Source organism: Schistocerca nitens, chromosome 9 (assembly GCF_023898315.1).
Source record: "Schistocerca nitens isolate TAMUIC-IGC-003100 chromosome 9, iqSchNite1.1, whole genome shotgun sequence".
Lineage (NCBI taxonomy): Eukaryota > Metazoa > Arthropoda > Insecta > Orthoptera > Acrididae > Schistocerca > Schistocerca nitens.
In genome coordinates, this window is record NC_064622.1 from 330,199,286 (window position 1) to 330,214,870 (window position 15,585).

General features: G+C 38.1%; 1 protein-coding gene across 1 annotated transcript in view; it reads left to right on the forward strand.

Moving 5' to 3' along the window:
- The window catches only part of LOC126203169 (charged multivesicular body protein 1b), a 41,746-nt gene extending 26,389 nt beyond the window's left edge, over positions 1-15,357 (forward strand). The window contains exons 3-4 of the mRNA XM_049937410.1: positions 3,158-3,378; positions 13,825-15,357. Coding sequence (XP_049793367.1) covers positions 3,158-3,378; positions 13,825-13,942 — 339 coding nt within the window. The 3' untranslated portion in view covers positions 13,943-15,357. The remainder of the gene's footprint in view (positions 1-3,157; positions 3,379-13,824) is intronic.
- Positions 15,358-15,585: the final 228 nt, after the last annotated feature.

Sequence of the window (15,585 nt, forward strand, 5' to 3'; positions counted from 1 at the left end):
AGCAGATCGCGTCCTTGAATTTGTCAGTGTCAGTGAGATGACATCGGTCATTTGAAGCTCTTTTTTGGGGAATACAACCCCCCACTCAATAGTGGTTTTCTAAGATTTCCTTCCGTTTTTAGTTTCCCTCCTCTTTGAGTTTCGCTCCCATTGCTGCTGATTTAACATTCGGTTTTTTACCCTTCCCTAAGCCACAGAATGGGCACTTATGACCATAGCAGTTTTGTGCCCAAAAACCATATCCAGGAGAATAGGGTGCCTCAAGTCTCCGTCCTAAGTGTCATCATCTTTGCTATAGCCAATTAACTGTGTTGAGGACTGTCTCCCACCAGGCATCTCTAGCTCCCTTTTCATCAAAAGCTTTGCAGTCTGCTGCAGTTCTCCATGGACTTGTCTCCTTGAGTGGCTTCTTCAGTGATGTCTTAATCATCTTTACTTATGGAGCGTTGACAACTGCTTTCACTTTTCCACTGACAAAACCGTTTTTAAGAATTTATGTGTGCAATGAGTTTCTTCCACTGTCCTTAAATTTTGGGCCTGTTGCTCTTGTGCTTGCTGAAACTACAAATTAATGGTCCTCATGCTTGATGGGAAATTTTCTTTGTCCTTCCACTTGTCTCACCTGGCCACATGCGGCACCCAGTCCCTTAGTGTCCTACGTGTCCTAAGCAGGACTTCCTGGGGAGCCGATTGGACAACCCTCCTGTGTTTATACTGATCCCTTGTCTGTTTAAAACTAGATGATGGGTGTTTCATTCATTGATCTGCACGTCCATCCATTTTACGCAGTCTCAAAATAATCCACCATCCTGGAATACGTTTGGCCACTGGTGTCTCTTACACTAGCCCAGTTGAGAGTTTCTATGCAGTAACTGCCGAACTGTCACTGTCATACTGGCGTGATGTCCTCCTCAGCAGATATACATGCCGTTTGTCTGCCATGCCCGGCCACCCATCCATGTCCACTTTTTCGATAACTCCCTTGACTGCAGTATGGGATGCACCCTTCTTCTTCGTCGCGTCCTGGAGTTTGCTTTCATATACTGTTTGCAGCAGCTTAGCTTTATGCTACTTGGCATGTTCCCAATGGGTGTGAACCCTTCACTGCTGTGCCTTTGTGCAGCGGCCGCTGTTTATCTTGGACTTCATTTGCTTTGTAAGGTCAGTAATCCAGGTTTGATATATCACTGTAAGTTTCTCAACCTTCACATGCAACTTAGCGATGGCACCTTTGTGTACACTGATGGCTCTAAGGCTGACTGTTCTGTTGGGTGTGTCATCATCATTCACACCGACCATTTTCGGAATTAGCTTCCAGAACACTGCTCAAATTTTACAGCAGCACTCTTCGCCCTCTATCAGGCCACCCAGTACATCTGGTGACACAAACTTTTTAATTGTTTCATATGCTCTATTCTCTGAATGCCCTTCAGAGCCTCTGTGTGCTGTACACAGTCCATCACTTAGTACAGTGGGTTCAAGAAAGCTTCCATTTGCTCACTGTTGAGGGAGCCACTACGATATTCATGTGGGTTCCTGGTCATATTGGTGTGATGGGAAATGAAGCTGCTGACACTGCTGCCAAGGCTGCAGTCCTTCTAACTTGTAGCTCTTCTATTCCTTGGCATGATCTCTGTGTTGCTGTCTCTCGACAGATGGTGTCACTTGTTCATCACCACTGGTCTTCTGTTCACGGGAACAAGCTCTGGGGAATTAAAACTCTCACGGAAACTTGGCCGACCTCCTGTCATTGAGAGATCATCTTAGCTAGGTTGCATATGGGGCACTGGTTTTTTAGCCATTGCCGTTTAAGTGTTGAGCCCCCACAACTTCATGCCCATTGTCATCAACCTTCGGTGGTTCACCATTTCCTGACCGAATGCCCCCTCTTTTTTTCAACTGCTTAAGTTCCGATTGTACAAGGCATCAAGATTTAGATTTGAATCTTTCAGCATTCCTGGAAAGAACAAGAAACCAATCAAAGCTTTCAGTTCAGTAGCAATTGTGAGCCCTCTGACATATTGTCCAGGTTCATATGTAGATTCCATGCAGGTAATCTGTTCATTAGTGTAAATGACAATAGTCTCAGCCATTGCATCAGCTATAAACAGCAAAAAAGTTCACTTTGGTGATAGCAACTTTAGCCTCCCCTTTAGCTCCTCGGAGATGGATGATGATGATCCTACCGGGTACATCATTAGGACAATAGAGTTGTATCTGTCCAAATGGTTGTTTGGTCTTTCACCAAATCAAAAGTTCTGCATTCATCGTCAGAGGATGATGAAGGCTGAGATGATGGAAACTGTTCTGGGAGTGAGATTTCGTCCTCAGGCAGAACATCAAATTGATCATCTTGGTCGTCGTCTTGAGTTTTGACGTTGTCTTCTACTTCACTGTACAACTCTTCAGGATCATCAGCACTACCACACAATTCTTCTAATTGCTGCCTTTGTAGCTCTTTTATACTGTCTTTGTCCTTATAAATGCACTCCATTTTTCCACGAAAGAGAAAAGGTCAACCAGAAGAGAATGCTTGTTTGCAGTAACAGGTTAAACGCCTGTGAAAATACGTTTCCCCCCAGTCCAGTCCCAACTAGAAAGAGCAGTTCCATACAAGGTACTGTGGGATCCACGCTGACCCCACAATGACGTCTTCTCCGATTTTTCGAAACAACTACGTTTATTTATCCTGGTCAGTGAAATGCTCTCTTTCACAGTTGGCTGGCAACTGGTGGAAACGGCACTCAAAGCCATGTGGCCAGTGAATGTAGTTAGCTCATGCTCCGAATGCTTAACAACAGAGTGAGGTTTGGGGAGATCCCACAGTGCCAACCGAAGGTTGAGACTGTTGCAGCACAGCAATTGATATGTACAGAGGGTTTCAAATTTTGAGGAATCCCCATACAATGTGTGAGTACAGGACCATAATGGCTTTTTTAAATGAAGCATGAGTGTACTATTTGCTGCAAGAATGGTACATTACTCAGATTTCAACTAATTAGGCTTTTGTGAGATATTCTTTGAAAAAAATATATTTTTTTTCTTTTTTAAGCTTGTTTGTAAGAGAAAATAAATTTTCTGCTTTGTGCAGTTTGCGAATTTCGCTGTCTTCATCTACAGTTGAAATGGAATTACTTTTTTTTTTTTTTTTTTGCAGGTTACTCAGTCAATGGCAGGAGTTGTGAAAGCAATGGATGCTGCCATGAATAGTATGAATTTAGAAAAGATATCAGGCCTTATGGACAAATTTGAGAGCCAGTTTGAAGACCTGGATGTTCAAAGTTCGTATATGGAAAATGCCATGTCACAGACAACCACCACAACAGTGCCACAGAGTGATGTTGAAAACCTGATGCAGCAGGTTGCTGATGAGGCAGGGTATGTATTTTTACCTAATTATTGGAGCATAGAATATTCTTACAATCATAATAATTTCATTCTTTGATGTTAATATGTTTTTAATTGTTTGATATGGCCCAGTTAGTATGCAGTGTACAAAGACCAGTATTTGCGTTATGGAAGTCAATTTTCATGTTACTAAAGGCAAGATGGGTGGTTTCAAAACAACGGAAATGAGTTCCCAATATTTGCTGTCATATCCATTGGTTAATGAATTTTCTCAGTATTGCCTGCCTTGAAGACAACAATAATAATAATTTGTGTTATCTTTCCATACTTTGTTACCAATGGGTGGGTGTCTGTGAATTTTGTGTCCATGTAACGTGTTTTTCGTATGAGATTTGTAATCCTGTTTCCATAGAGATTCCATGTAGTGTCTCTAGAACTTCCTTGGCTTCTTTTCTGGTATTTGTTATGATGACTATACCATTGGCAAAGGCCAGACATTTTATGTTGATGTTTCATGTCTCTCCCCATCTTTACCCCATTGGTTCCTTTGTCTCATGTCCTGATTATTTTCTCCAAACCAAGTTAAATAGAATAAGTGACAGGCTCTCCCTGTGCCTCATTCCTTTCTCAATTTTGAATGGTTCTGAGATCTCTCCTGTAAACTTCACTTTGGATATTGTATTTGTTAATGTTTCCTGGATTAACACTCTGGTTTTGCTGTCCACCTCCATTTGTTCCAATGTGTTGTAGGCCTTCTTGAAGTCAACAAATGTTATTTTGGTATTCCTGAACTTTCTTGTTATCAGTATCATTCTCAGGTGCCACATCTGTTCACTGCATGATCTTTCCTTTCTGAACCCTCCTTGGTATTCTCCTACCTGTGGCTCTGTTTGAGGCTCTAGCTGATTTAATAGGGCTTTTGATAGAATTTTGTTTGTCACAGGCAGTAGTGAAATTCCTCTGTAGTTATTAGCATCTGTTTTTCCTCCTTTCTTGTGGAGGGGGATAACACAAGAAGATAGTTTCAAATACGTGGGAGAGATTATACAGAAAACAGGACTCAGTTCAACATCCAATGAAGAAAAGATCACAAAACTACTTCAGTGCAGTAGCCTTACCAGAGGCCTTGTATGTCTGAGATACAAAAGTAATCAAGGAAAGAACAGAAACCAAGGAAAAGGAAAAACAAGAGAAGAAAATACTGAGAAAGATGTACGGGCCAGTTCAGAAAGAGCTGATCTGGATAGACAGTCCAACAAAAGCACTGTACGAACACACAGATGATTACAACATCATCAGGAAAAGAAGGGCAAAGTTCTACAGACACATACATAGGATGAGTGAAAGTAGATTGACCAATAAAATTTTTAGCTTAGTAACAACTAGTACATTGAAAACCAACTGTGTAAAGAAAATCATGGGAGACCTCAAGAGGGAGAAAACATCAGAAAACAGAAATTTCAGCAAATGCCCAAAGAGAAGAAAACAGGAAATAAGTGGGCAGAAGAGAGAAAGAAGAAACACAGTGAATACATCAGAGGTTTTTTGGGAAGAAAAAAAAGACACACAGAAATTTCATGAAAGTTGATTGTGTTGTAGTGCTCTCCTTAACAGGGAATTAATTTTGTTATTATTATTATCATCATCTTTCTTTCTTTTCTCAGACGTTATGTCTGGTCAAAAATGGAAAGTGACGCGGACCTTGATCAAGCGTGACTTCCTTTTAACTGTACGGTATATGTTACATTGCATTTAGGAACTTTCGGGTAATTGAACATGTATCAATAATTACAGATTTCTGTAGTTGTATATATAATTTTGGATGTAGCTGTATTGCGTTGATGTACTGGTGGATATTGTGTGGTATGACTCCTGTAGTTGATAGTATAATTGGTATAATGTCAACTGTATCCTGATGCCACATGTCCTTGACTTCCTCAGCCAGTTGTATGTATTTTTCAATTTTTTCTCCTGTTTTCTTCTGTATATTTGTTGTATTGGGTATGGATGTTTCGATTAGTTGTGTTAATTTCTTCTTTTTATTGGTGAGTATGATGTCAGGTTTGTTATGTGGTGTTGTTTTATCTGTTATAATGGATCTGTTCCAGTATAATTTGTATTCATCATTCTCCAGTACATTTTGTGGTGCATACTTGTATGTGGGAACGTGTTGTTTTATTAGTTTATGTTGTATGGCAAGTTGTTGATGTATTATTTTTGCTACATTGTCATGTCTTCTGGGGTATTCTGTATTTGCTAGTATTGTACATCCGCTTGTGATGTGATCTACTGTTTCTATTTGTTGTTTGCAAAGTCGGCATTTATCTGTTGTGGTATTGGGATCTTCATTAATATGATTGCTGTAATACCTGGTATTTATTGTTTGATCCTGTATTGCAATCATGAATCCTTCCATCTCACTGTATATATTGCCTTTTCTTAGCCATGTGTTGGATGCGTCTTGATCGATGTTTGGCTGTGTTAGATGATACGGGTGCTTGCCATGCAGTGTTTTCTTTTTCCAATTTACTTTCTTCGTATCTGTTGAGGTTATGTTATCTAAAGGGTTGTAGAAGTGGTTATGAAATTGCAATGGTGTAGCCGATGTATTTATATGAGTGATTGCTTTGTGTATTTTGCTGGTTTCTGCTCGTTCTATAAAGAATTTTCTTAAATTGTCTACCTGTCTGTAATGTAGGTTTTTTATGTCGATAAATCCCCTTCCTCCTTCCTTTCTGCTTAATGTGAATCTTTCTGTTGCTGAAAGTATGCGATGTATTCTATATATGTGGCATTGTGATTGTGTAAGTGTATTGAGTGCTTCTAGGTCTGTGTTACTCCATTTCACTACTCCAAATGAGTAGGTCAATATTGGTATAGCATAAGTATTTACAGCTTTTGTCTTGTTTCTTGCTGTCAATTCTGTTTTCAGTATTTTTGTTAGTCTTTGTCTATATTTTTCTTTTAGTTTCTTCTTTAATATTTGTATTATCTGTTCCTATTTTTTGTCTGTATCCTAGATATTTATAGGCATCTGTTTTTTCCATCCTATGCAGTCGCTGTGGTTATCCAATATGTAATCTTCTTGTTTAATGTGTTTTCCCTTGACTATGCTATTTTTCTTACATTTGTCTGTTCCAAAAGCCATATTTATATCATTGCTGAATACTTCTGTTATCTTTAGTAATTGGTTGAGTCGTTGATTTGTTGCTGCCAGTAGTTTTAGATCATCCATATATAACAAATGTGTTATTTTGTGTGGGTATGTTCCAGTAATATTATATCCATAATTTGTATTATTTAGCACGTTGGATAGTGGGTTCGGAGCAAGGCAGAACCAGAAAGGTCTCAATGAATCTCCTTGGTATATTCCACGCTTAATCTGTATTGGCTGTGATGTGATATTATTTGAATTTGTTTGGATATTAAGTGTGGTTTTCCAATTTTTCATTACTACGTATAGGAACTGTATCAATTTAGAATCTACTTTGTATATTTCCAGTATCTGTAGTAACCATGAGTGGGGTACACTATCAAAAGCTTTTTGGTAATCAATGTATGCGTAGTTCAGTGACCTTTGTTTAGTTTTAGCTTGATATGTCACCTCTGTATCTATTATCAGTTGCTCTTTACATCCTCGTGCTCCTTTGCAACAGCCTTTTTGTTCTTCATTTATAATTTTGTTTTGTGTTGTATGTGTCATTAATTTCTGTGTAATGACTGAAGTTAATATTTTGTATATTGTTGGTAGGCATGTTATGGGGCGATATTTAGCTGGGTTTGCTGTGTCTGCTTGATCTTTAGGTTTCAGATAAGTTATTCCATGTGTAAGTGTATCAGGGAATGTGTATGGGTCTGCAATGTAACTGTTAAATAATTTAGTTAGATGTGAATGTGTTGAGGTGAATTTCTTTAGCCAGAAATTTGCTATTTTATCTTTTCCAGGGGCTTTCCAATTGTGAGTAGAATTAGTTGCTTGGGTGACTTCATGTTGCAAAATTATCACTTCAGGCATTTGTGGTATCATCTTGTATGTATCTGTTTCTGCTTGTATCCACTGTGCATGCCTGTTATGTTGTACCGGGTTTGACCATATGTTGCTTCGGAAGTGTTCCATGTCTGTTATGTTTGGTGGATTGTCTATTTTAATGTGTGTGTTATCTATTGTCTGGTAAAATTTCTTTTGGTTTGTGTTGAATGTTTGGTTTTGTTTCCTTCTTTTTAACTTTTTTTTGTATCTTCTACTATTATTATATCTATTATTATATCTTATTATTATTATTACTATTATTATTATTACTATTATTATTATTACTATTATTATTATTTTCTCCTTCCTGTTTACAAGCTGATAGTGATAGAGAACATCAGTATTTTGTTATAGGCTTATCTTCCCATTACCTCTGATTTGTTCAAAACAAGTGCTAAATTAAATCTGCCTGCCTTCCTGATGTTATAATATTTGTTCATGTATCTTTTTGAGCATATAAAAGCTGTACAGTTTTGTTAATGAGGGAGTGCTAGGAAGTGTAAGTTTCTATTTGGATTCTAATTATGTGCTATTCCACCATCCATATCAGTTTATACAATTTTCCATTTAGTAAATAGAGGTCTTATGTTATATCTAAATGTGTTTGCTAATATGCTTCCAGTAGTTTGGGACCTTCTGTGCAGATATTTTTTGGTATTTCGAAAAACTTCATTTGTAAGGTTGTGTGCTCTTTGAAAGGGGGTGTGCATAATATGTGTAGTAGGTAATGCATCTGACTTCTTAACTGGCATCATCGTAAATTTTAATACAGTCACAGTAGGCATTGTGCATTGGGCAAATTCCAATTTCCTGAAAAGGTCTTGCAAAACAGCTTTTGATGCAGGTTAGAGAAGGGATGGGGGCGGGTAAGAAATGGCAAGTATATTATCATATGGTGTACCACTTGCACAGTGTAGCCCTCTTTTAAGAGGAGGAAAAGATGAAGAAGACCTTTAAGAAAATATTGTGCAAAACAGATATAATTACTTACTGTAAGTCCTGGGTCCCATCATTGAATGGCAGTGAGGGGAGGGAGGAGGCAAGAAGCTATTATTCATAGACTTACATGGTTTGGCAATGTGTGGCTTTGTCTCCTGAATATACCAAGGAGCAACTTTCATACACAAGTTTGTGATATCTTGAAGTGATGCATTCTGGACTCCAGAGACCATTAGGAAGAAGTTGGCAGAAGTGATGCCATAGACAGAGAAAGAACAATAACATGAATACTTCAAAGGTTGATAAAATACAGAACTGTAGTTAGACATGAGGGGGTGGGGGGACAGGGGGCTTGGTTAGTGTGTGTGTGTGTGTGTGTGTGTGTGTGTGTGTGTGTGTGTGTGTGTGTGTTTCAACACTATTCCATTAACTTTGTTGTACCTCTTACATTTTTATAATGAATGTTAATCTTTGTTCCATCAAGATGCTAAAGTGTTAATCAGCTTTTCTTTTTAAGTAGCCATTCTTATATGAATTTTAAATTGATCATAATGTCCACATTGATTCATCCTATACCAATGCTTCAGTTCTTAAATCTGGTTGCCTTGCACATTTGTGAATGGTACCTGCGAGTTTCCAACAAACTATAAAAAGTATATACAGTGTTACTTGGTTAGGTGCATATATTACAATGTATTTTCTTTTAACATCGGACTATTTAAACTTACTTGGTTGAACAACTTCCTATGATGAATACTTGAACTTCTTCTCTGATGATGATCTTGTTGCTTAAATAAAACTGTAACACTGATCACACACTACATTTAATATGATCTCTCATACTTCTCTTTAAATAACTGGCAGACACCAGTGCTTTTGTGTAATGTTTCATATATTAATTACTCAAAGGACAAATACAACCTATACAGGGCTACAGCACTACTACTTCCAGATCAACAGACAAAACTACCATATATACACAAGTAATCCATGCATATTATTTCCCAGATTTAAAGAGTAAAAACTGGGGTGCGCGGTTTAATTGTAATAAAGTTGGTAGTGCTCAGCCTCCAACAATAGAGCCTGTTATAAAATAGCGTTGTTGTGACGTCGGTCTGTGATGTGTCAGCGGCCTGTTAGAAATGAAGCATTAACCAAGTGTTAACTTCTCAATTATGGCTACAAGTTCTTGTTACCATTCATACACAGATAAAGAAAAAGAAAAACTTCAAAATTATTAACGAAGCAGAGAACATTGAACACCAGGCTGTGGGAAGAAAGTGCAATGTGAGCAAAGGTTGCATTTAAAAAAAAAATCGATTATGTTTATGAGAAGCAATATGAATGCGCAGTAACTAGTGAAATATGCCAACTCAAAGCATTGGCTTTAGCAAAAGAACTACGCATCACCATTTGCAAAGCTGGTCAGGGCAGGCTATCAAGATTTTTCAATTGATTTTCTGGAGGAAAAATGCCATCGCTCAATGGCGTCCATGCGATTGAGGGAAAAGTAGTGTATTGTCATCACTATGTGATAAATTTGCACTGTGACCATTCCTATACATTATCGCAAATAGATAATACGGATAAAACACCAGTGTATTTTGAAATGCTGCTCAACGGCACCATGAACAGGAAAGGAGAATAAAGTGTCATGGCACAAACTGGCAGGAATGAGAAGCAAAATTGTACAGTGATGTTATGTGTAACTGGCGATGGACAAAAGCTACCACCTTAAGTGATGGTTAAAAGAAAAACTATTCTGAAAATACAGTGAAAGACGTTGGTGAGTGTGAATCCAAAATGGTGGACTAGGTGATGCATGTTTGGCAGTGTCGTCCAGGTGCATTACTGAATTTATGTAATATGTTGTTCTTGGACAGATTCTGCAGCATACAACTGAATATGTGCGAGACAAGTTGCAAAAAGGAATAACTGACTCTGTGAAAGCCCAACATCTGTTCTGCAACCACTAGATGTGTGTATAAGTGGGCCATTCGACACTGCAGTTAACACCAACATGCACAATGCATGGACAATGAAAACCACAAGTTCACTCTGAGTGGAAAAATCAAGCGACCAAATTTGTCACAGATTTGTGAGGGTGAAATGTGCTTGGGACCCCATTCTGATACCACTGTCAAAAAAATCCAGCAAAAAGTGTGGTATCAGAAATTCTCTGGACAGAACTGAGCACGACACTCTGTGGGAAGATAACAGTGAGAATCACTTCTTTCACAAGTGATGACGAATATAATCATTATGTTAGAATAATTTTTTTGTAAACAAAACATAAATTAAAGCAAATATTCCCCCATAAAATTATTGTGTGCAGATTATTCAGTGATGTGGATTATTCACATGTATATTATAGTCCATTATTTTCATGCTAATTTTCTTTATATTCTTCTATAAAAGCTCCAGGGATCTTCGCACACTTCCAGGGTGGCATGTTGTGTTCCAAAGAGACTCTGTTACTGCACCAGAGCAATAACTTCTTCCTGGCATGCCCTTTTAAGTGACCATGGCTGCTGTCTCTCACTGAAACTTGCATTGTCCCCAAATACATTGTTCCACATGCACATACAGATGAAAAGGCTGGCAATATCTGAGAAATACACTAATCCTATTTCCATTTCAAACATCATTCATCAGCAAGAACTGTGTATGAACGCGCCTCACCCCCTTAAAGTGGCGTGTATCACTGCAAGTGTCATTCTTGAACTATGTCACTGTAAGAAAGAGTATCATCCTTATATTGCTTGTATATGGAAACAGTTCCTTTTACAAGTATATACCAAATTTACATTGATTGTTGTATTTCATTTATGTCAGTCTTGAACGTATCATTACTTTCCAATTTTGTAGTGGTAACAATGACTGTTTCTAAAAGGCTTATGCTTCACTCTGTTACCAATATCGCAGCAAGAAAAATCAAGGTAAATAGTATCTCAACACTCAAGAAAAGATTTAATGTTGCTTCTTCATTGTGAAGCATCTACTGCAAAATAGTAGCAACCAATGTTGAGTTGGTCGTCGTCGTTGTCTTCAGTGCAAAAGACTAGTTTGATGGAGCCCTCTGCACCAGTCAATCCTGTGAAAGTCTCTTCATTTCTGTATAACTATTGACACCTACAACCATTTGAACCTGCTTACTGATTTCATCTCTTGGTCTCCCTATACAATTTTTACCTTATCCCCTATACAGTTATTACCCTCCACACTTCCCTCGATTGCAAAACTGACAATTCTTTGATACTTCAGGATGTGTCCTACAATTGTTTCTTTCTTTTAGTTAAATTATCTAACAAATTTCATTTTTCCCCCATTTGTTTAAGTACTTCATTAGATGTTCGGTACACCCATCTAATCTTTATCTTCTCTTACTTGTTTATCGTCCATGTTTCACCACTGCCCAAAGTTACCCTCCAGACAAACACCTTGAGGGAAGATTTGCTAACACTTAAATTTATATTTGGTGTTAATAAGTTCCTCATTTTCAGAAATGCTTTTTATGCAGTTGCCAGTCTCTGGTTTTACAACCTCTTGCTTCAGCCACCATTAGTTATTTTGCTGCCCAAATAACAAAATTCATCTACTACTTTTAAGGTTTCATATTCATATCTAATTCTCTCAGCATCTCCTGATTTAATTCGACTACATTGCATTACCTCGTTTTGCTTTCATCAGTGTTCATCTTACAACCTTTTTTCAATATATTTTGTGTTTTGTTGAGCTGCTCTCATCCCTTATCATCTCTTGACAAAACGTCAGAGTTGTAATTCCTTCTCCCTGGTTTTTAACTTCCTTTCTGAACTTTCCCTGATTTGCTTCACACTTAGCTCATTGTGCATGGTGAACTTCAGGAAGAAGCTAGCGCCCTGTCTCATTTCCTTGAATGTTGCTTCCTTTTCATATTATTAGGTTATCATAACTGCAATCTGGTTTATGTAAAAGTTATAGATAACCTTTTGTTCCGTGTGTTTTATCCCTTATAGTTTCAGAATTTTGAAGGGATTGCCAAAATACGAGGTGTGTTCAAAAAGAAACTGAACTTTTGCTGTATCAGCTTTATTGCTTATTATACAACATTTTAAGCACTGTCCCTTCAAAATAGTCTCCTCTACTGGAAATACACTGTTCCCATCATTTCTTCCAGTTTTGGAACACCTCCTGGAACACATTTGTGGGATGGTGCACAGGTTCCTCATCACATTGTCCTGTATCTCTTCTATGGCTTGGAAACGACGTCCTTCTACGTGTTTCTCGGTTTGGGAAACAGGAAAACGTCTGCTGGGGCTAGGTGCAGAGAATACAGTGGATGGGGCACAACGGGAATGTGGTGTTTTGCTAGATAGCTGCAGACGAGGAGGGACACATAAGCTGGTGCATTGTCATGATGCAATATCCAACTCTGGTTTTCCCACAATTCAGGCCTCTTCCTGTGCACAGCATCCCACATGCGCTCTAGGATTCCCTGGTAGACTTTCTTGTTTACAGTCTGACCACATGGCACAAATTTATGATGGATAATACCTTTGTAGTCAAAAAAACGCAACCATCACTATCTTGATCTTTGACCAACTCGTGCATGCTTTTTTTTTGACTAGGTGACCCTCTGCCCACCCACTGCGATGACTGCATCTTCATTTCAGCATCATAGCCATACACCCACATGTCATCGCTTGTTATGATGATCTCAAGAAAGTTTTCGCTGTCATTAACAGCGGCAAGCAGTTCCTCACACATTTCAACATGGGTCTGTTTCTGATCTTCAGTCAAAAAACGCAGTACGAATTTGGCACTGACACAACATGTCTTAAGTTTTTCACTCAGAATTTGCTGGCATGATCCTACGCTGATCATATGTTGATGTGGAAGGATGTCCAGACTTGGAGTTGTCACAGGCGAACATTCTGTCCTGTTGAAAACATTTAAACAATTCGTAGTACTATGTGCGACTCATACTGTTCTCCCCATATGCTTGACTAAGCATTTGAAATGTCTCTGTGAAAGTTTTGCCAAGTTTGTAGCAGAATCACACACACACACACACACACACACACACACACACACACACACACATGTTGTTCTTCAAGCTCCTTCATTGCACTAATTCAGCGAGCAGGCTGTACACGTGCTTACTTCAGAGGCTGTTGTTTGCTTGCTAATTGTCCGAATGACACGAGGCAAATGGCAGTTTGCTGTCTGAACCTGCCACTAGGTGCGCTCAGTAGCTGCTCCACACTCTCTCTGCTGGCTGGTGCGCTTGCAAATGCTATAAAACCTTCATTGTGCAATTGACATTTTCAACTATATGCCTACATGAGAAGTATTAGTTATCATAGTTGTAATTTCATAGTATTCTCATTTGTTTTCTGTCATGTTATGTGAAAGTTATTGGGTAAGTTGTCAGTAAAAAAAAATGTAATATCAGGTTTTTATTAGCATATATAACAATTGGTCTTTATGATGCTGAAAGAATTTATGATTTTTCTTCTATACAGGTTGGAATTGAACATGGAACTGCCAGAGGGTCAGTTAGGCTCTGTTGGGGCATCAACACAAGTATCTCAGGAGCAGGATGAACTAACTCAGCGCCTGGCTCGTCTGCGACAAGTTTGAGTAGTGCAGGAGACTGGTGCTGTGCTGGAATCGCTTGTGCCTCTTTTAGTCCCTGCCTATTAATATATCTTTGTATATTGTACGTGTATGGTCCATTGTTCATAATCTGTCAGTTAAGTTTTGGAGAAATAAGTGTGTGTGTGTGTGTGTGTGTGTGTGTGTGTGTGTGTGTGTGTGTGTGTTGCGTGGAGAGAGTGAGAGTACAATCGTGAGTGTGCATGAATGCTGTTTTTGTTTTTATTGACTTGCTAAGGTGATAGATCTTTTAAATTCATTTCTATTAATTTTGTTCTGTGTACATTTTGTTCTTTAGTGGAAGGCCAATGTGCTTCTGCAGGTACTACAGCTACAGGCAAAAGATGACCTCCGGTAATATTTTTATCAGTATATCTGCAGGTGCACTGAACCCTGCACTTTCTTTTGGGAATTCTTGTGTTCTTTAGTTTGTCATAGTGACTACCAGTTTAATTTTGATACAAAAGCTCCTTACAAAGAAACCACAATCATAAATTGTGTATTGTAAGGATTTTTTTTTTTTCCCCTAGTGGTTTCATGCTGCCTGTGTATAATATGCTTTGGTCCGTCTGATCCATCATTAGTTGAAGGTATTTAAACACTAATTACAAGGGTATCTTGTGTTTCTAGAAACTGAAAATGGTCAAATAGAATTTCAGTGTGCTGTGACTTGATTCATATCCCATAGCAACTTCTACGGAATGCAGTAATGGAAGGTATGGTTTCAAGTGTAGGGTATTTGAGGGCTTTTCACACCTTTACTGCTTGTTTCCAGTCTTAGTTCAAAGTCACATTCAGTTTTTAATATACAGATAAAGCTTGGGTGTTCGCTACAGAAGACTTTATCCTGATATAAAGACAAAACAGAATTTAAAATTTATTGCGCGACTGCATCAGAGAGATAATCTGAATTGGTTATTTGTATACTGTCCTTGTATGGCCACTGTCATTTGTGATTATACTGAGAAAGTATAAAAAATTGCTCTTGTTAGTGTGTAGAAGTGTATCATGAAGATATGATGCTTGTAAATGTTGCACTCTTACTGTTGATAATAACAAACATTGCACTTGTTTTGATACACCAGTTCTTTTGTAAATATGAACTGTCATCCAAGAGATATTAACTTCACAGAATGTCAAAGAACATAATAAAACAGTTGAGTTGTGCTTGCAGTTATTAATTTTGATTAGTTTGCTTTCAAAAAATAAATATATTTTTTTAACTCTCATTTTCCACATATAGTATTATTTCCTATTGCACTCCACTTAAGTTACTTCTCAGTCCCAAGTCATTGTTAATGTCTGAGAGTATCTCCAAGATACATTGTGGTATTAACACATGAAGTGTAATATTCAGAATTTCTGTTTCGGAATAAAATCACTAAAAATGAGAACATAAATTTATTGGGCATTTAAAGTTTTTTTTTTCATAAATAGTCACTAGAGTAAGATATTAGTTTTATTGTGCTGAAACAAATCTAACTTCTCAGGTACATTCAGTAAGCACAGTGCATGCTGAATTATTCACCCTCTTCTGTCTGTCTGCTGTACCTTCACTCATGATGTTCACAGATGCACTTGTAGAGGCCACCTGGGTCGCACCCTGGCACGCTGCCAAAGAAACAGTA